The sequence below is a fragment of the Dreissena polymorpha genome, chromosome 3 (assembly GCF_020536995.1).
Source record: "Dreissena polymorpha isolate Duluth1 chromosome 3, UMN_Dpol_1.0, whole genome shotgun sequence".
Lineage (NCBI taxonomy): Eukaryota > Metazoa > Mollusca > Bivalvia > Myida > Dreissenidae > Dreissena > Dreissena polymorpha.
In genome coordinates this window covers 102,066,992-102,089,242 of record NC_068357.1, presented here as the reverse complement: position 1 = coordinate 102,089,242, position 22,251 = coordinate 102,066,992, and the positions used below count along the sequence as shown (strand labels likewise).

General features: G+C 37.0%; 1 protein-coding gene and 1 long non-coding RNA gene across 4 annotated transcripts in view; both read left to right on the top strand.

Moving 5' to 3' along the window:
• The window catches only part of LOC127872916 (uncharacterized), a 320,943-nt gene extending 300,871 nt beyond the window's left edge, over positions 1 to 20,072 (top strand). For 2 of the 3 annotated variants that reach the window (XM_052416450.1, XM_052416448.1), the window contains exons 2-6: positions 5,720 to 5,865; positions 8,798 to 8,825; positions 11,477 to 11,686; positions 17,263 to 17,375; positions 19,114 to 20,072. In XM_052416450.1, coding sequence (XP_052272410.1) covers positions 5,725 to 5,865; positions 8,798 to 8,825; positions 11,477 to 11,686; positions 17,263 to 17,375; positions 19,114 to 19,293 — 672 coding nt within the window. In that variant the 5' untranslated portion in view covers positions 5,720 to 5,724 and the 3' untranslated portion in view covers positions 19,294 to 20,072. Of the gene's footprint in view, positions 1 to 1,806; positions 1,866 to 5,719; positions 5,866 to 8,797; positions 8,826 to 11,476; positions 11,687 to 17,262; positions 17,376 to 19,113 lie in introns of all 3 variants that reach the window. The other variant, XM_052416449.1, reaches the window with a different exon arrangement.
• LOC127872934 (uncharacterized) lies at positions 11,694 to 16,770 on the top strand. The gene is made up of 2 exons (XR_008045839.1): positions 11,694 to 14,417; positions 14,458 to 16,770. It is a non-coding gene; the product is annotated as an uncharacterized LOC127872934 (long non-coding RNA).
• Positions 20,073 to 22,251: the final 2,179 nt, after the last annotated feature.

The following is a 22,251-nucleotide window of genomic DNA, read 5'->3' as shown; positions in this document are numbered from 1 at the left end:
ATGCATGAATGATCTGACAAGTTATACCACGATCCGGAATGAAAAGTACTCGGTAAAATTTAAAGAAAGGCGCGTTTTTATTTTCAGAAATCCACTTTCACTTTCGCAAACTTTTCTGAAAGGAGGTACCGTACATGTAACAGTTTAGATTGACTGTTTGACTTGTCGTTATTACTAAATATAAACGGTTCTCAATGCTCTCAAATCGCGTCACGTGATTCACGCATGTTCAATCGGAATTTCCTAATCCCACAATTCAATTTGTATATGCACTTGCACTAAATGGCGGACGACATTCATCGTCAACATTGGGCGTAATTTGGTTTTAAAAAAAAGAAATCGTAATAATACTGGAGTATCGGGTAATGGATATTATTGGAACATGCAAAGATCTATCAATATAATATGTTTTTACATTGTACAGTATACTAAAAATGTGAAAATCTTAAAATTCGCTATTCTTTTTAGACCTCATTTTAACTTTTTATGCTCTGAGAATAGCAGTATTTTGTCCCTAAAATGTCTATAATTCGTTTTCGGTCGGAGGGCTTCGCCCACCTGACCTCCCTACCAGGGCCTTGCCCTGGACCTACAAGGGGGCCTAGGTGGCCCCCTTGACACCCGGCCGAATCGGTTACTTTTCCAAAAAAATCCTTTGTTTACAATCATAATGACAACCCTGTGAATAAAGTTTATTATAAACTTCACAAACACATTAAATTTACCTATATGCATACATGCCATAAATTTTCAGACCTATTCCGGGACATCGAGCTCAATTTTCCAGGATATTTGCCGATTTTTCGGGACATGTATACATGTAGCGATATATTTAAACATATATGCATTTTTGGTACACATTTTGTTTCGCATGGTAAATTGAGTACATTACTAATAAACATGTTGTTAGCACCTAAAACGATTTTATGCATCGTTGATTATCACAGGCATTTCATTAATCTTTTCTAAGTGTATGATCTCCATCGTTAATTTGATCTTTATTTGCCATGTTTGCCGAGTCAGGATTTATTTTCTTTAAAGTCCCCCATCTTGTTGAAATGATTTAAGCGGCAGGTGCGCCGAGCAACGTAAAATCTTATAATATAACCGCCTAATAGGCGATTCGCATTTTGTTTAATTAGTATAAGTTACAGTAATTGTTTCAAAAATTAATTATCTTAAAGACAATAAAGATACACAGTGTTTGTGTGTTGTTGTTTTTTATAAATTTAATCTCGCGTAAAAATAAATGTTTTGATATAACTGAATTATGCATGAAATGCACAATGTCCAAGAGGATAACAGCGATGTTTTCATCAAAAGTCTCCAACGTAACTGTCCACGATATGATATGGGGTAACTGTCCATGATATGATATGGGGGAGTACACAATATGGACGGATTAGAGTGCTTGGTACATGTATAACAAAGCCACTGAACCTATAGATTGATATTGACACGGGGTTATTCACACATGACTGATTCACAATAGCACGAATCTTCAGATGTGTGAACAACTCCTTTGCCCTTACGCAGAGTGAAATAATAACGTAGTATATTAAAGCCAATTTACAATCACATTAAACGAGGCAGCCTTTTCAGTTTGACTGCAAACCTAAGACAGTCAATATGATAACAGGACCCCTATTAATTGATCCATTTTGACACATAGCGTAGTCACCTTTTCGGGTAGGCATTGCCATGGAGATGCTGCGGATCAGTGGGAACACAGATTCAAGGTGCAGTTAAGCCTTAGACAAGGAACATGTATATATTGAGTTTGTAAAATCCAAGCCTTTTTTACAGATTTCCATGACTGCGGGACACTTTCTTCATTTCCAGGACAATTCCGGACAATCCGGGACGTATGGCATATATGCCTGAATGGCAGTTTACAGACTTTATCCTTTGCATGAAACCTAAAAAATACGACAATGTTTTAGCGCACTATTCTTGCTTTCTTCTCGTTGTCTGCTAGGCTATTTCAAACATCACGATGTGCAAAAGATTGATGTACTGCGACCTGACCGATGGTGCCACTGTTAAGGAATGTCAGATGTTTCCACCCCAAACCGTTTCCTCCCAAGACGGTTTGGGATGGAAACATCCACAATGAGGAAAAAGTACATTAAAAGCAATTATTTCTTGCTTTAATGACAACATTTGCATCAGTTTATCATTTAGACAGGTAAACGTTGATAAGTTTTTGCAGTATCAGTGTTTTTTAACCAGGTTTTCCGAAGGAAAAAACTGGTTATTAGATTGGCGAATATGGGCGGGCTGGCTGGCTGGCTGGCGGGCTGGCTGGCGGGCTGGCTGGCGGGCTGGCTGGCGGAATAAGCTTGTCCGGGCCATAACTATGTCGTTCATTGTCAGATTTTAAAATCATTTGGCACATTTGTTCACCATCATTGGACGGTGTGTCGCGCGAAATAATTACGTCGATATCTCCAAGGTCAAGGTCACACTTTGAGTTCAAAGGTCAAAAATGGCCATAAATGAGCTTGTCCGAGCCATAACTATGTCGTTCATCGTCAGATTTTAAAATCATTTGGCACATTTGTTCACCATCATTGGACGGTGTGTCGTGCGAAATAATTACGTCGATATCTCCAAGGTCAAGGTCACACTTTGAGTTCAAAGGTCAAAAATGGCCATAAATGAGCTTGTCCTGGCCATAACTATGTCATTCATTGTGAGATTTTAAAATCATTTGGCACATTTGTTCACCATCATGGGACGGTGTGTCCCACGAAAGAATCACGTCAATATCTCCAATGTCAAGGTCGCCACGACTAAAAATAGATTTAAAAAAAAAAAAAAACTTACAAAGGGGGTTAATTTTTTTTGGTCATTTCAAAAGTTCAGTTTGAGTTTTCTCCCTTTATCAGATTTTTTTTTCACAATGAAAACCTGGTTTTGTGACAATTTTGTCCCTTGTTAGCCCTTGCAGTGGTAATCAAATTTTCCACCTTAGGACAATAGACGGTGCATTGCATTTCTCAGCAACCCTGTGGGTTATAAAGCTGAAAGTTAAATTATTGGAACTACAAATACCTTAGCTACATGAATTTTAGCAATGAAGTATCTTAAAGTGCCTTAATTCCTGTGGTAGTTGTTCTTGAAAAATGTATTTGACCCCTGCACATTTCAAGTAAGGGGTCATTTGACTCCAGGTTTTCAAAATCTTTTGAAATCCTTGTATTTGTTAATTACAATGAATGTGAACAGTGCCAAAGTTGTGCACATCACTGTTTTTGATTTACCCATGTCCAAGATTTATTTTACAGGTTGAAAATGGTGAATCTGTTTTAATCGTTAACACTTTTGAACAGGTTAGATAACTAAATAATTGAGTGACTAATTGTTAAATATATGTCTTTGTTAAATTGAATCAAGTTTGTTCTAGTCCTGTGTTAAATCCAGATGCTTAATTGGTAGTACATACATCATGCTTATCTTACACACTGCATTAATTTTGCTGTCAGTCAGTTGTACAAGTAGGTTAAATCCTGTTTGTACTTCTAACCTGTATATGTCTGGTGAATTGTTACATTTACTTTAATGTACAACTTTCTGAATTATTTGCAATTGATGTTATTATAAATTGATTTTTTAATTAATTAGATACATGTATTTACTTAGAAAAGTGTAATACCATAAATTTATATATTGTATAATGTATATGTAGTGTATCATATATTATTTAATTTTCTGTTCAGGTTTTTTCCTTAAAGGAAATTGATAAAAGTAAACAAACTTGCTTGTTGTTTGGTAATAATAATTAACTTTAACAATGAGAATGAAACAGTTGTATTTAAAATAATAAATACAAGTTTATCAAAACACTCAACTGTCCAATTTTTACAGTTGAGTATTGAAATAAAAGTGGAACTTTCAGATTTTATGCTTGGAACTTCCAAAATTTAAGACCTGGAAGTCAGGACTTTCAAATTTAAAAAGCTAGTGGAAGAGCTGTGTTAACAAAGTTATTGCATTAATTTTGTTTTATGTCAAGCTGGTTTATTAGGCTTGAAACTTAATATTTCATTTAGTTCAGTAAAAAGTATCATGCTTCAGCTCTGGTTCAATCAAAATGAATTCAAAATTGTATCATGTCTTTAAATTCACTTATGAGTGCTGGGACATTATACAACCTGCATTGAAATAGTTGTCATTTAGTTACCGATTGCCGATCAAAATTACTAAACAAAGTCACTAGTTTTCAAAAACTTTGTTTGTTTCACATCTGGGCCTGCAAGAACCCTTGCCATATTGCTAAGGTGTTATGAAAATAACATGTTTCCAATGATAATCTTATTCTTAGTGACGACCCTTAAAGGACTTGTTATGATCTCCTTCTCATTGAATTCACTCACACATAAATAGGCAGCATTAAATACCCTCAATATTTAACAGATTTGTTACTGCAGGTTGTTTGTTTCTTTGTCATTACTTGTGTCAGTCAAATAATTTGTTGTTCCCAATTAGTGTGATCCTTGTCTAATTAGCTACTTTCTAGTTGTTGTTTGTTGCAAATTTATTTATTTTTATGCCCCCCTTCGAAGAAGATGGGGTATATTGTTTTGCACATGTCGGTCTGTCCGTATGTCTGTCTACCAGATGGTTTCCGGATGATAACTCAAGAACGCTTAGGCCTAGGATCATGAAACTTCATAGGTACATAAATCATGACTCGCAGATGACCCCTATTGATTTTCAGGTCACTAGGTCAAAGGTCAAGGTCACGGTGACCAGAAATAGTAAAATGGTTTCCGGAGGATAACTCAAGAACACTTATGCCTAGGAGCATGAACTTCATAGGTACATTGATCTTGACTCGCAGATGACCCCTATTGACTTTCAGGTCACTAGGTAAAAGGTCAAGGTCACGGTGACCCGAAATTGTAAAATGGTTTCCGGATGATAACTCAAGAACGCTTATGCCTAGGATCATGAAACTTCATAGGTACATTGATCATGACTCGCAGATGACTCCTATTGATTTTCAGGTCACTAGGTCAAAGGTCAAGGTCACGGTGACCCGAAATAGTAAAATGGTTTCCGGACGATAACTCAAGAACGCTTAGGCCTAGGATCATGAAACTAAATAGGTACATTGATCATGACTCGCAGATGACCCCTATTGATTTTCAGGTCACTAGGTCAAAGGTCAAGGTCACGGTGACCCGAAATAGTAAAATGGTTTCTGTATGATAACTCAAGAACACTTATGCCTGAGGATCATGAAACTTCATAGGTACATTGATCATGAATCGCAGATGACCCCTATTGATTTTCAGGTCACTAGGTCAAAGGTCAAGATCACGGTGACTCAACTTAGAAAAATGGTTTCCGGATGATAACTTAAGAACGCTTATGCCTAGGATCATGAAACTTCATAGGTACATTGATCATGACTCGCAGATGACCCCTATTGATTTTCAGGTCACTAGGTCAAAGGTCAAGGTCACTGTGACTTGACACAGTAAAATGGTTTCCGGATGATAACTCAAGAAAGCTTACGCCTAGGATCATGAAACTTCATAGGTACATTGATCATGACTCGCAGATGACCCGTTATGATTTTCAGGTCACTAGGTCAAAAATCAAGGTCACAGTGCCAAAAAACGTATTCACACAATGGCTGCCACTACAACTGACAGCCCATATTGGGGGCATGCATGTTTTACAAACAGCCCTTGTTCTTATTTGACAGAAACAATGGCAGCTCAAATATACATTTTGACTGCAACAGTCAACATCGGTCAGCAAGGTGGAGTGGACCTGCCAGGATGCATGGAAAAAATACAAAAGCTGATGTGTTCCTACTCTGGTGCTACAAAATGTGTTCACAAATATAAGGTTGAACATGCTTGCATTTTGTTGTGGATTCTAAAATTGTTACATTTTTGTTTCAAGACTAAAGTAAGTTGTGATAAAATTTTGCAACAACCTAACCTAAATCATTGTGTATATATGTAATCTATATTTAACTACATTAAGGTCATTGTTTTATGATGGATGGACAGACGAGAATATGGTGTACACTTTATGATAAGAGATTCTTAATTTGTTCTGTCTCTGTTGGCATTCTTAACACCTCACTGCTTTTGACAACATTAAAGATGTCTCTCCTAGATTTGACAATGTTAAAGTCGTCTCCGCTAGATTTGACAAAATTGAATTTGTCTCCCCTAGATTTGACAATATTAATGTCATCTCTCCTAGATTTGACTACATTGAAGTCATCTCCCTTAGATTTGACAATATAAAAGGCGTCTCCCATAGATTTTAAAACATAAAAACATTAAAGTCCTCTCCTCTAGATTTGACAACTTAAAAGTCCTCTTCTCTAGATTTGACAACTTTAAAGTCCTCTCCTCTGGATTTGACAACTTTAAAGTCATCTCTTCTAGATTTGACAATATTAAAGTTGTCTCTTCTTGATTTGACATCATTGAAGTCGTCTACCCAGGTCTGACAATGTTAAAGTTGTCTCTTCTTGATTTGACATCATTGAAGTCGTCTACCCAGGTCTGACAATGTTAAAGTTGTCTCTCCTAGATTTTACAACATTGATGTGGACTTTCTTAGATTTGACAACATTGAAGTCGTCCTCTATAGATTTAACTTAAAATTTTTTATCTCCGCTAGATTTTACAATATTTATGTCCTCTCCCCTAGATTTGACAACATTGAAGTCATCTCACGTAGATTTCATAACATTGACATAGTCTCCTGTAGACTTTACAACATTGAAGTTGTTTCCCCTAGATTTGACAACATCAAAGTTGTCCCCCTAGATTTTGACATTTTAATGGGGTCTCCCCTAGATTTGACAATAGCTAAGTTGTCTCCCCTATATTTGGCAACATGAAAGTTGTTATAGTGTAGTGGACAAGGTTATAAGGAGACTTGAACCTTTTTTATGGAGCTTTCTCAAGATCTTAAAATTAACTTATGATCATGCTAAAATAAATCAGTTTAAAGTCACAATAAAGAAGAAAATGGTCAGATTTAGAATAAACACTTACTTCATACATTAAAATACCAAGAAATGTATTGAAGAGGTTTGAACTTCATTTTATCCTTGTGAGAAAATCTTAGCCTTAACAAGACTCCTGAGCATTAATTATAAATCATTTATCAGATTTTGTGTACAGGATTTAAAATAAAAACACTGTTCTGCAAGTCAAACTGTTTGTAAAAACTACACTTCTTTGATTTATTAACTAGTTTGGTTTTAATTACACAATCCATTCGTTTTGTCAACAGTTGTTCTTCCAAATGTCATAAGCTTAAACGCACTTCATGTACTGGCTTTAAATATCATGTGCAGTATTAACATTTGGAAATAAATGATTTATTCAACATTTAAGAAACAAACAGTGTGTTTTGTTTCACATTTTTACATTGGGAATGTGGCTGGAGGCCTTTGGATTGGGAAAAATCATGTCATTTTTACTAAAATAAGGAAAATTGGTGTCCTTGTTTTTGCTTAATACTGTAAGATTGAGAATAAAAGGGTTTTCAATTTTTAATGGACTTTGATACTAAGGTTTAACTTATGGAGCTGGATTGGGCAATTTACTTAATTTTGCAATTTGCAAAAAATATTTTTTTATGCTTTGCAAATTATTAGAAGTCATTTGGAAAAAATACTTTTTATGCCCCCTTTCGAAGTTTTCGCACTGTCCGTCAGTCTGTCACACTTTTCGTGTCCGCTCTCTAATTCAAATAGTTTTCATCCGATCTTTACCAAATTTGGTCAGAAGTTGTATCTAGACAATATCTAGGTCAAGTTCGAATATGGGTCATGTCGGGTCAAAAACTAGGTCACGGGGTAACTTAGTGCATTTCAAGGATTTAGCATGGTGTCCTCTCTCTAATTGAAGTAGTTTTCATCTGATCTTTACAAAACTTGGTCAGAAGTTGTTTCAAGACAATATCGAGGTCAAGTTCGAATATGGGTCATGCTGGGTCAAAAACTAGGTCACGGGGGTCACTTAGTGCATTTCAAGGATTTAGCATGGTGTCCCCTCTCTAATTGAAGTAGTTTTCATCTGATCTTTACCAAACTTGGTCAGAAGTTGTATCAAGACAATATCTAGGTCAAGTTTGAATATGGGTCATGCCGGGTCAAAAACTAGTTCACGGGGTCACTTAGTGCATTTCAAGGATTTAGCATAGTGTCGGCTCTCTAGTTTATGTGGCTTATTGATTTATTTTGATATTCTAAGACATTTTTATGCCCACGAAGGAGGGCATATAGTGATCGGACTGTCTGTCCATCTGTCTGTCTGTCTGTCACACTTTGCATTTAGATTTCGAAAAATGCTCATAACTTCTATATCGCTTCAGATAGCAATTTCATATTTGGCATGCATGTGTATATGGACAAGGCCTTTCCATACGCACACAAATTTTGACCCCTGTGACCTTGACCTTGAACTTAGGGTCAGCGTTTAGGTTTCGAAATCTGCGTTTAGGTTTGGAAAAAAGCTCATAACTTCTACCAAGCGTTTATAGGGGGCATAAGTCATCATATGGTGACAGCTCTTGTGTAGAGTGGGAATAGTGCCAAATTTTGGTCCTAAATTCAACCCACTGGAAACATGGACACAACATGTAAACAATCAACTGCAAATAATCAAAAAAATATATTTAATTTCATTTATTTAAATATGTAAACTAAAAGTAGTTCATTAAATAAAGGTTTAAATATGTGTGCTTCCTTATCCTTGCAGCATATTGTATGTGACTTTAAACTTTCAGTGTTCTTGTTTGTTTCCAGGTGACTGGAGAGGCTACTGTTGTGGCAGGTTAGCAACACTAGCCTGATATTTAAAATCGCTGTTAATGTACAAAAAATTATTATTAGCTCACCTGAGCACAAGGTGCTCATGGTGAGCTTTTGTGATCGCCTTTTGTCCGTCGTCCCTCGTCAACATTTGCCTTGTGAACACTCCAGAGGCCACATTTATTGTCTGATCTTCATGAAACTTGGTCAGAACATTTGTCCCATTGATACCTGGACTGAGTTCGAAACTGGGTCATGCTGGGTCAAATACTAGGTCACTAGGTCGAAAAAAAAAAAGAACACTGTAGAAGTCACATTTGATGCCCAATCTTCATGTAACTTTGTCAAAATGTTTGTCTAAATGATATGTTGGTTGAGTTCAAAAATGGTTCCGGTCCCTTGAAAAACATGGCCACCAGGGTGTGGGGCAGTATTCCTTATATGGCTTTAGAGAAACCTTGTGAACACTCTGGAAGTCACAATTTTTGCCCAATCATCATGAAACTTGGTCAAAACATTGGTTTCATTGATATCTCGGACTAGTTCTAAAATGGTCCAGATCGGTGAAAAAATATGGCCGCCAGGGGGCGGTGCAGTTTTCTCTTTATGTATATAGTGAAAACATGTGAACACTCTAGAAGTCACATTTTTGGTCAAATCTTCATGAAATTTGGTCAGAATATGTGTTTTCTGGATATGACGGTTGAGTTCGAAAATGGTTCAGATCGGTGAAAAAGCATAGCCGCCAGGGGGAGGGGTAATTTTCCTTATATTTATATCGTAAAAAAAGCTTGTGAACATTCTAGAAGTTACATTTTTTGCCTAATCATCATACATTTTTTTCTAAACATCAATGTTATAGATATCTCGGACGAGTTCGAAAATGGTCATGATGGGTGGAAAAACATGGCCGCCAAGGGTTGGGGCAGTTTTCTCTATATGTATATAATGAAAACATGTGAACAGTCTAGTTCTGATAAGCAATAATGTTACAGAAAGATAACCTGTACATACTTTCTAATAGTAAACTCCCTTGTATAAACCTGGGACTTCCTTCATAAAATGTGGTAAATGTGGTGTACCTAAAGACAGTAGTTTGCATGCACTTAATAAACCTATTGTATCTATGTCATAAAATTACTGTACATGTACTAATGCACTGTAGAGCCTTATCTTTGATCTTTAGTGATAAGCCAAGTTAACCAACTGTGTTTTGGTGTATTGCTTGAACATCTTCTAAGATCAATTGGATTGGGAAAATCAATAATATCAGGAGACTTCTGTGCTATGAAACTGTTTCCATGGCAACCTTGACTCCAGTGAAATGCACTGGCTTACCTTTACATAATTAGTGCAGTAGATAATGACCATTCATCAACATACTAGTATGCTCAAGATACTCTCCCTTGAAGGGTCCACACTTCTGCTAAAAAAAATTGGTTTTATTGTTTAATACAATAACCCACATTATCAAAGATTTGTGTTTTAAAACGGATTTATTGATTTTTTAATTGAAAATATAATTGCAAGGTGAGTCTGAAAATAGTTCATGTTTGTTTATAAACAAGGCTCTCAGGGGGGTGGTAGTTTTTTGTTTGTCTACAGTTGTTTATAGTGAAACTATATGCGAAGGAGGGCATATAGTGATCAGACCGTCCGTCCGTCCTACTGTCTGTCCTTCCGTCACACTTTGTGTTTAGGTTTCGCATTGTGATTTTGAAAAATGCTCATGACTTCTATGTCGCTTCAGATAGCAACTTGATATTTGGCATGCATGTGTATCTCATGGAGCTGCACATTTTGAGTGGTGAAAGGTCAAGGTCATCCTTCAAGGTCAAAGGTCAAATATATGGCTTCAAAGCGGCGCGGAAGGGGGCATTGTGTTTCTGACAAACACATCTATTGTTTGTTCATGGTAAAATTTTGTGATCACCTTTTGTCAATTGTCTGTCTTCCGTTGTGCGTCATGAATATTTGCCTTGTAAACACTGTAGCCACATTTATTGTCGGATCTTCATGAAACTTTGTCAGAAGATTTGTCCCAATGATATCTTGGACGAGTTCAAAAATGGTTCAGGTCTGTTGAAAAACATGGCCGCCAGGGGGCCATTTGTTGTTCATTCTTCATGAAACTTGGTTAGAACATTTGTTCCATTGATATATTGGGCTGCACAAAAATTAAAAACAGGTCATTTTCTTTTATCTCAGGTGAGCGGCTTTGGGCCTTTCAGGCCCTCTTGTTTCATATGATGTTGAATATTTTTCTTATTTACATTCTTAATTGTATTAATGTAAAGAAACAATATTGTTTAAAATTGTTCCTGTTCTCTCTTTGAAATTCAATTTTATTTATAGTGATTTCTAAGATATAAGCTAATACACCCTGCTGGTCAGAAGTTAACAAGAAATTAGATACTAATGCATGCAAAACATTTTCAATTATATAATTGTATGTTTTTCAATATAACCATATGCAGTTATTAAAACTTGCAACCAACATTTACTGATAAATGTTAAAATGAGTTTGCTCTTATTCTCAGTTTTGTGTAATTGCATACTCGTGAAAGCTTATGGCTCTCAAGCTACAATTCTGACTTAATGGTAGACCAAGCATGTTGATGACTATGGACATATATATTTGTAATTACACATGCTCTTCTCTTTTGCTTACAGTGTTTGAGGTTTCCAATGTGATAGGCCTGGAGCGCACAGTTGCGGGCCTTGCTCGCCTCGGTAACATCGACGTCACATGCAAGCCTCTCATCCACTACGGGAAGTTTGCAGAGTACCTGGATGTGCCAAACAGCTCCCACCTGCTGTCTGAGAACTCCTTAGCCTCAGATAAACAGCTCCTCTGGCTGCAGTTCACTTTGGAATATCCAGGTGTGTTACTTCTTGGGAACATTGGTGATTCCTTTTGAGTGTAAATGCTTTCAATAAATGTTCATAGACATTCACTAAACAGGTCAGTTCACTATATTCTCGTAACCATGGACTAGCTGTAGTTCATTGGCATGTAATTAATAGGTCCCACCCATCAAATTACTCTCTTACAAATGATATATATAATGCGGACAAATATTAATAAAACATCAGAAAATGACCAACACATTGTTGTTTGAGCAGAAATCCACTCATTCTTGTGTTCATGAAATTGACGGATGATGAAAAACCAAAAAAGTCCATGCTGACAAATATAAATGATTTGGCAGTTAAAGAACTACTTGTATCAATGAAGCAGTGATATGGCAGTAGTAGAGCTACATGTAAGCAGTGGTATGGCAGTAATAGAGTTACATGTATCAATGAAGCAGTGGTATGGCAGTAATAGAGCTGCATGTATCAATGAAGCAGTGGTATGTCAGTTATAGAGCTACATGTATCAATGAAGCAGTGGTATGGCAGTAGTAGAGCTACATGTATCAATGAAGCAGTGGTATGGCAGTAATAGAGTTGCATGTATCAATGAAGCAGTGGTATGGCAGTAATAGAGCTGCATGTATCAATGAAGCAGTGGTATGGCAGTAATAGAGCTACATGTACCAATTGAGCAGTGATATGGCAGTAATAGAGCTACTTGTATCAATGAAGCAGTGGTATGGCAGTAATAGAGCTACATGTATCAATAAAGCAGTGGTATGGCAGTAGTAGAGCTACATGTATCAATGAAGCAGTGATATGGCAGTGATAGAGCTACATGTATCATTGAAGCAGTGGTATGGCAGTAAGAGAGCTACATGTATCAATGAAGCAGTGGTATGGCAGTAATAGAGCTGCATGTATCAATGAAGCAGTGGTATGGCAGTAATATAGCTACATGTATCAATGAAGCAGTGGTATGGCTGTAATAGAGCTACATGTAGCAATGAAGCAGTGATATGGCAGTAATAGAGCTACATGTATCAATGAAGCAGTTGTATAGCAGTAATAGAGCTACATGTATCAATGAAGCAGTGGTATGGCAGTAGGAGAGCTACATGTATCAATGAAGCAGTGATATGGCAGTAATAGAGCTACATGTATCAATGAAGCATTGGTATGGCAGTAATAGAGCTACATGTATCAATGAAGCAGTGGTATGGCAGTAATAGGGCTACATGTATCAATGAAGCAGTGGTATGGTAGTAATAGAGCTGCATGTATCAATGAAGCAGTGGTATGGCAGTAATAGAGCTGCATGTATCAATGAAGCAGTGGTATGTCAGTTATAGAGCTACATGTATCAATGAAGCAGTGGTATGGTAGTAATAGAGCTGCATGTATCAATGAAGCAGTGGTATGGTAGTAATAGAGCTGCTTGTATCAATGAAGCAGTGGTATGGTAGTAATAGAGCTGCATGTATCAATGAAGCAGTGGTATGGCAGTTATAGAGCTGCATGTATCAAATGAAGCAGTGGTATGGCTGTAATAGAACTACATGTATCAATGAAGCAGTGGTATGGAGGTTATAGAGCTACATGTATCAATGAAGCAGTGGTATGGCAGTTATAGAGCTACATGTATCAATGAAGCAGTGGTATGGCAGCAATAGAGCTGCATCTATCAATGAAGCAGTGGCATGGCAGTAATAGAGCTACATGTATCAATGAAGCAGTGGTATGGCAGTGAAAGAGCTACATGTATCAATGAAGCAGTGGTATGGCAGTAATAGAGCTACATGTACCAATGAAGCAGTCGTATAGCAGTTATAGAGCTTCATGTATCAATGAAGCAGTGGTTAGGCAGTAATAGAGCTACTTGTATCAATGAAGCAGTGGTATGGCAGTAATAGAGCTACTTGTATCAATAAAGCAGTGGTATGGCAGTAATAGAGCTACTTGTATCAATGAAGCAGTGGTATGGCAGTAATAGAGCTACTTGTATCAATGAAGCAGTGGTATGGCAGTAAAAGAGCTATATGTATCAATGAAGCAGTGGTATGGCAGTAAAAGAGCTACATGTATCAATGAAGCAGTTGTATAGCATTAATAGAGCTTCATGTATCAATGAAGCAGTGGTATGGCTGTTATAGAGCTACATGTACCAATTGAGCAGTGATATGGCAGTAATAGAGCTACATGTTTCAATTAAGCAGTGGTATGGCAGTAATAGAGCTACATGTATCAATGAAGCAGTGGTATGGCAGTGATAGAGCTGCATGTATCAATGAAACAGTGGTATGGCAGTAATAGAGCTGCATGTATCAATGAAGCAGTGGTATTGTAGTAATAGAGCTACATGTATCAATGAAGCAGTGGTATGGCAGTAGTAGAGCTACATGTATCAATGAAGCAGTGATATGGCAGTGATAGAGCTACATGTATCATTGAAGCAGTGGTATGGCAGTAATAGAGCTACATGTATCAATGAAGCAGTGGTATGGCAGTAATAGAGCTGCATGTATCAATGAAGCAGTGGTATGGCAGTAATAAAGCTACATGTATCAATGAAGCAGTGGTATGGCTGTAATAGAGCTACATGTAGCAATGAAGCAGTGATATGGCAGTAATAGAGCTACATGTATCAATGAAGCAGTTGTATAGCAGTAATAGAGCTACATGTATCAATGAAGCAGTGGTATGGCAGTAGTAGAGCTACATGTATCAATGAAGCAGTGATATGGCAGTGATAGAGGTACATGTATCAATGAAGCATTGGTATGGCAGTAATAGAGCTACATGTATCAATGAAGCAGTGGTATGGCAGTAATAGGGCTACATGTATCAATGAAGCAGTGGTATGGTAGTAATAGAGCTGCATGTATCAATGAAGCAGTGGTATGGCAGTAATAGAGCCGCATGTATCAATGAAGCAGTGGTATGTCAGTTATAGATCTACATGTATCAATGAAGCAGTGGTATGGCAGTAATAGAGCTACATGTATCAATGAAGCAGTGGTATGGTAGTAATAGAGCTGCATGTATCAATGAAGCAGTGGTATGGTAGTAATAGAGCTGCTTGTATCAATGAAGCAGTGGTATGGTAGTAATAGAGCTGCATGTATCAATGAAGCAGTGGTATGGCAGTTATAGAGCTGCATGTATCAAATGAAGCAGTGGTATCGCTGTAATAGAACTACATGTATCAATGAAGCAGTGGTATGGAGGTTATAGAGCTACATGTATCAATGAAGCAGTGGTATGGCAGTTATAGAGCTACATGTATCAATGAAGCAGTGGTATGGCAGCAATAGAGCTGCATCTATCAACGAAGCAGTGGCATGGCAGTAATAGAGCTACATGTATCAATGAAGCAGTGGTATGGCAGTGAAAGAGCTACATGTATCAATGAAGCAGTAGTATGGCAGTAATAGAGCTACATGTACCAATGAAGCAGTCGTATAGCAGTAATATCGCTTCATGTATCAATGAAGCAGTGGTTAGGCAGTAATAGAGCTACTTGTATCAATGAAGCAGTGGTATGGCAGTTATAGAGCTACTTGTATCAATAAAGCAGTGGTATGGCAGTAATAGAGCTACTTGTATCAATGAAGCAGTGGTATGGCAGTAATAGAGCTACTTGTATCAATGAAGCAGTGGTATGGCAGTAAAAGAGCTATATGTATCAATGAAGCAGTGGTATGGCAGTAAAAGAGCTACATGTATCAATGAAGCAGTTGTATAGCAGTAATAGAGCTTCATGTATCAATGAAGCAGTGGTATGGCTGTAATAGAGCTACATGTACCAATTGAGCAGTGATATGGCAGTAATAGAGCTACATGTATCAATTAAGCAGTGGTATGGCAGTAATAGAGCTACATGTATCAATGAAGCAGTGGTATGGCAGTGATAGAGCTGCATGTATCAATGAAACAGTGGTATGGCAGTAATAGAGCTGCATGTATCAATGAAGCAGTGGTATTGTAGTAATAGAGCCTACATGTATCAATGAAGCAGTGGTATGACAGTAGTAGAGCTACATGTATCAATGAAGCAGTGGTATGGAAGTAATATAGCTACATGTATCAATGAAGCAGAGGTATGGCAGTAATAGAGCTACATGTAGCAATGAAGCAGTGGTATGGGAGTAATAGAGGTACATGTATCAATGTAGCAGTGGTATGGCAGTTATAAAGCTACATGTATCAATGAAGCAGTGGTATGGGTTCTGCCAGTTATTATTTTAATTTAGAAATGTTCATCTTTAAGTTTACACAAGTTATAAAAATACTACATATATTTTACTTCAAATATGCCTTTGTGGTCATAAGATAAGGTTACTGGCGGTACATTTTCTTCTTAGTTTGGTGAGGACAGGGTGTAATTATGTGTACATTGTTGTAGTTATGCCCCCCTTCGAAGAAGAGGGGGTATATTGCTTTGCACATGTCGGTCGGTCTGTCGGTATGTCGGACTGTCGGTCGGTCCACCAGGTGGTTTCCGGATGATAGCTCAAGAACGCTTGGGCAAGGATCATGAAACTTCATAGGTACATTGATCATGACTGGCAGATGACCCCTATTGATTTTGAGGTCACTAGGTCAAAGGTCAAGGTGACCCGAAATAGTAAAATGGTTTCCGGATGATAACTCAAGAACGCTTAGGCCAAGGATCATGAAACTTGATAGGTAGATTGATCATGACTTGCAGTTGACCCCTATTGATTTTCAGGTCACTAGGTCAAAGGTCAAGGTCATGGTGGCCCGAAATAGTAAAATGGTTTCCGGATGATAACTCAAGAACGCTTATGGCTAGGATCATGAAACTTCATAGGTACATTGATCATGACTGGCAGATGATAACTCAAGAACGCTAAATTATGCCTAGGATCATGAATCTTCGTAGGCAGATTGATAATGGCTGGCAGATGACCCCTATTGATTTTCAGGTCACTAGGTCAAAGGTCAAGGTCACGGTGACCCGAAATAGTAAAATGGTTTCCGGATGATAACTCAAGAACGCTTATGCCTAGGATCATGAAACTTCATATGTACATTAATCATGACTCGCAGATGACCCCTATTGATTTTCAGGTCACTAGGTCAAAGGTCAAGGTCATGGTGGCCCGAAATAGTAAAATGGTTTCCGGATGATAACTCAAGAACGCTTATGGCTAGGATCTTGAAACTTCATAGGTACATTGATCATGACTGGCAGATGACCCCTATTGATTTTCAGTTCTTTAGGTCAAAGGTCAAGGTCACAGTGACAGAAAAACATATTCACACAATGGCTGTCACTACAACGGAGAGCCCAAATGGGGGGCATGCATGTTTTACAAACAGCCCTTGTTTAATTTTATTTCCATTTGCAAGATTTTATGATTAACCCATGATTCTTTAGATTCTAGACACATTTTTATATTTCAAATTAAGTAACTAACACTGGTAGAGTGTTATTGTTGATGGCAAAATGCTGCAATTGTTTTTGCATAAATGTATTTACTGAAGAGTAATCATGGATCAAACTTTCTTTCACCAAACAAAATTCTATAGTCAACTGAAAAGAATATAATTAAATTGTATTTAATCTGTGTAAGGCAAGTCTACACAAGATCTGGTGGCCACTTGGGCGCGTGAAGCAGCAGCGGTCATCAATGCCAGAAGTGGCGGTCTTCATTTGGAGCTGTATAAAAACGTGATGGAGAGAAAGGTGAAGGATCAAAGCACAGTTGGTTTTGCTCATAATCCTTATTATATCGGCTGCATCATGCAAACATGGGTCTTGTAACTAATGTGGCCTGTGTAGCTACAGACCAGTATGCAACTTTGCAAGGTAGTTGTGCAAGCTGGTCTAGAACTATGCTGGCGGCCTTTGGCATAAAACCAATACCAGCATGATGCAGCTCTTATCTGATATATTTTGAATGAAATTTGTTACTTCTTAATATAGCAGACACATTGGTTGAGTCTATTTGTGTGCATGCAGTGTAATTTCATTATTTATCTTCAAATTTTAAATAAATTACAACAAATGAGAATCCTGAACATTTGTCACATGAAGCAAGGTTTTTCCAATCTGAATGGTTAAGGTCAAACAAGTTGTCACAATCAAATTACATGTACCACCATTAAACAGCTTGTCCTGAATGTAACATAATAACTCCTTTATAAAAAATTTAAAAATTACCACAAATTCCTACTATGACAAGATGACGTGTTTTAATTAAAGTTTGTCTCCCTCAAAGGTTAAGGTCACATTTAAAGATCAAAGGTTACATTTTGCCTTAGAACATGTTATCCATACCGTAACTTCATCTTTCATAATGAAATTGTAAAATAAATTATTAATGTAAATTACTAAGTGTTCACCATGTGAACACAACATCTCACTTGTAACAATGGTCACCCTACTTCAAAGGACAAGGTCAAAGGTTAAAATTTAACATTAAGCATTTTTCATTTCTATTGCATTATTATTCATCTTGCAATTTAATAATAATTAACCAAATAATCACTACACAAGGGGCCATCTTCCATTCTCCAAGGCTAGGGCCGCACTTGTTCAGATGGTAATTTCATCATTCATCATGCTATTGAAAAACTTAAATGAAATGTTCACCATGTGGAGATGACTTGTAGCCTGTTTGAGGAAACTCCTACTGATAAAGTCAAGGTCAAATTTAAAGGTCATATGTTCGAATATGGCATTATACAGCTTGTCTGGACTGTAATTTCATCATTCATCATGCAATTAAAAATCAAATTGACCACAAATATGTCTGGCAATAGGCCTATACCCTTGTGAAAACTTCAAGATCACACTTAATTTTCATTGCTGTTACCCCATAGACGTGTATTTCCAGGTGAATTGTTTCATCTCTCTTGACCTCATAGACATGTATTTACAGATGCATGGTTTCATTGATGTTGACCTCATAGACAAGTATTTACAGGTTCACTGTTTCATTGATGTTTACCCCATAGACATGTATTTCCAGGTGCACTGTTTCATTACTGTTGACCTCATAGACATGTATTTACAGGTGCAATGTTTCATTACTGTTGACCCTATAGACATGTAATTACAGGTTCACTGTTTCATTACTGTTGACCCCATAGACATGTATTTACATGTGCACTGTTTCATTACTGTTGACCTCATAGACATGTATTTACAGGTGCAATGTTTCATTACTGTTGACCCTATAGAAATGTAATTACAGGTTCAAAGTTTCATTACTGTTGACCCCATAGACATGTATTTACATGTGCACTGTTTCATTACTGTTGACCTCATAGACATGTATTTACAGGTGCACTGTTTAATTACTGTTGACCCCATTGACATGTATTTACAGGTGCACTGTTTAATTACTGTTGACCTGATAGACATGTATTTACAGGTGCACTGTTTCATTACTGTTGACCTCATAGACATGTTTTTACAGGTTCACTGTTTTATTGCCATTGACCCCATTGCGGGAGATAAGCTGTCCTTTGAACTGCCAGTGATGCAAGAGAATGGGAATGGAGTGACCATAGTGGCCCACGCAGTACACAACCTTGACGACTACTGCTCACGAATCTCCTCTGAAACCTTCCCAAACACTGTCAGCATGCATGATTGATTGCTAGATTTGTAGATATATTATTTATATTTTCAATGTTGATGTCTGTGACTTCATTGGCCTCGACATAAGGACCTGCCATGGAATGTTTTACAAAATTGTTGCTACAATGCAATGATTAATTCAAGAATTGCTGACTTAATATTTAAATGTTGGAATCTGTGGACCTGACAATGTGACTGATTGGCTTGTAAAATGCTCAGAGCTAGGCAAGAAATGTTAAGTGATTGTACTAGGCAATAATCTCCCAAGGAATATTAACGTTCAGCTTAATTAATGTTGAATGTCTAAAACGAGATGGTGGGTTATTGCAAATGAGCGAAGTTCTGGTTAGTGAAGGACTAGACAGTTAAGTAAGGTTGTTTATTTTTGACTTTGTACTTGCAACCGTGATCATAAATCCCTTTCAAAAAGAAATGTGTTGCCATCATATATTTTTGCTTATTTTTCACATATAAACATCTACATTAGAACTTTCATCACCATGAACCATTAATAGCAAAATATTAATGGCACAGTATTTTTAAGTCCTTTAGAATTTTACTAACATTTAATTTTGGTTTCTAAACAAAACTAGATTAAATGCATATTTCAGGTTTTAAAATTTGAATTAATTATGCTTTAGTGAATTGCTTTGTTTGAAAAAATGTGTAACTTTGTACACCATGGTTTATTGTTTATTTTAGTACAAATGGAATTAAAATGTGCATTCATATACAAATGCATACTGCAATTATATGCTGCTACACATAAATGAATGCAATACATTGGTTATTTTATTCCTGTTTTATTCATACTGGTATATGGGGAATTTTAGAAAAGCTGATTTAACTATAGTACAATGTATGTTGTGGTATTTTTTGTATGGAAACAGTGATGCCAAAATATGCGTATAAATGATTTGTAACTTGATATGCATAAAAGTGCATATGAATTTCTTATTTTAAGATCTTTAGTTTTTTAGTGGGTCAGTGCATCAATTCCAGTGATGAAGCAATCTTGCTATTTCCCCGCAAACGAATTTTGTTGGGGTATACTGGAATCACCCTGTCGGTGGGAAGGTTAATTAGTTGATTCATCAGTCTGTCGGCTGACGTATCGGCCTTTTTGTAAGTCCGTCTGTCTGTGTCTAACCATGTGCACTCTATGTGGGTAATTAGTCTCTAATTTTCTGCCTTTCATCATTTGAAAACCCGGTTAACTATAGATACGTAAAAAGTATAACACTTGGTTCAACAAGTATATTCCCGTTCAGTACTGGATGTGTTTATATGTTTTCATTCAACTAAAATATTTCATTTTACAATAACGTGGAAGATGCGAGCGTTGAAGCATGTTGGGCGGCTTACATTATAGTGATTATGTCAGTTTTAAGATGCACGGGTTGAAAAAACCAACAAAATTGAGCGAGGACTTGCCTTGATGTGCACAAGCTGAATATAACGCTATTTTATTTCTAATTGATCTGTCTCTCAGACAGGTTCAGGTGGATCAAGGATCAAATAACACGACGCTTTCTAAAGTGCTGTTTTATGAAAACAGAATATATTCCTCAGTCATGTATAAATAGAATCAATTTGCAGTGATGAAATGTTATGCACATACTAAAGCAACACACAAAGAAACGTGCGTTTGCACAAAATACTGTTTATTTACCATACATAAAGTATCCAAACTAACGGCAAAGATGCCAATAAGCGGCATAATTCCGTGGAACTAATGTCACGGAGGTCCTGTAGATATTCCGCGCATCAGGAATGTTGTTTTCCAACTCTATGATGTGTGCCATCATGTTTAATGTGGTGTCAATATGTCCCTGACAGCCAAAAAGAACTAGCTTCGTTATACAATATGCCCTTATCTTGGTGAAAGCTATCCGTTTCACATCAATATCTTGTGTTGACATATATTGAAGGTAGTGTAAGAATGGTTTTGCGTCAACAACAACATGATTTTTCCAATAAATCCTTTTTTCGAATTTTTTGTCCAGCTCTGTAAACTTGCATTCCTCTTGTTTCCTGTGCTGTGCATCTCAAACACAAGATGATTTGGCACGCAACTTATCTCTTCCTTTTTAAACACTACCTCAATACGCATCTTTGAAAGACGCCTAAAGAAAATGTCTTTCGGAGATGAAACTCCAGTGGGTTGCATTGCTTCGGCTTGTATAAAAATAACAGGTCGGTCCAAAGAGACCTGGATCATATCCGATGAGATAAAGCCTTCAACCTGCTGAAGAAGAGCTTCTGCACGCGTGTACTGTTTCGTGGAAACGAGCATTGAAGCGTACTTCAAGTAATTTGGTATGTGCTCAGGGCTAAGGGATGATTTGAACATTTTAACGATATCGTCGTTTATAGGTCTCTTTATTGAAATGCTCTTGGAAGCTTTGATGGAAGCTAAGGTGTTGTAGATATATTTTAAAACAAAACCTAGTTCTTCAAAATATTCACTACCGTATTGTAACGAAGTTTCAATGTTTGCTGCAAAAAATTGCAGTATGGTTTCGAAAATTTGAGTATTTTATGTAACTTCAAAGATCGGATACATTGTAATTTTCATAAATTTGATCAACATTTCAGTAATAATCAGCAATACATTATCATTTCTACACGAAAGCCTGGAGTTTGATATGCTCGAGCTTGCTCTCACGGATTCCAATATTCTGTCTCCGATATTGTCTATGCGCAATTTTATGATGCATTTCAGTTGCGAGTTAATAATTTCTGACAACGCGTCAATAAGCTTGGGAAATTCATAGAGTTGAATCTTGGCATAAAACAAATTGACGCTTGAAACTGTATAATGTGGACACAATCGACGTTTCGTTTAAGGAATCGTCGAAGTGTGATTCGACAGTAGAGCAAACAATGGATGAGATTATCTTTAGTCCATATGTCTTTAGGAAATGTTTCGACTGTGAAAAAAAGCACAGTTTTCATATGAAATGTGCTCAAG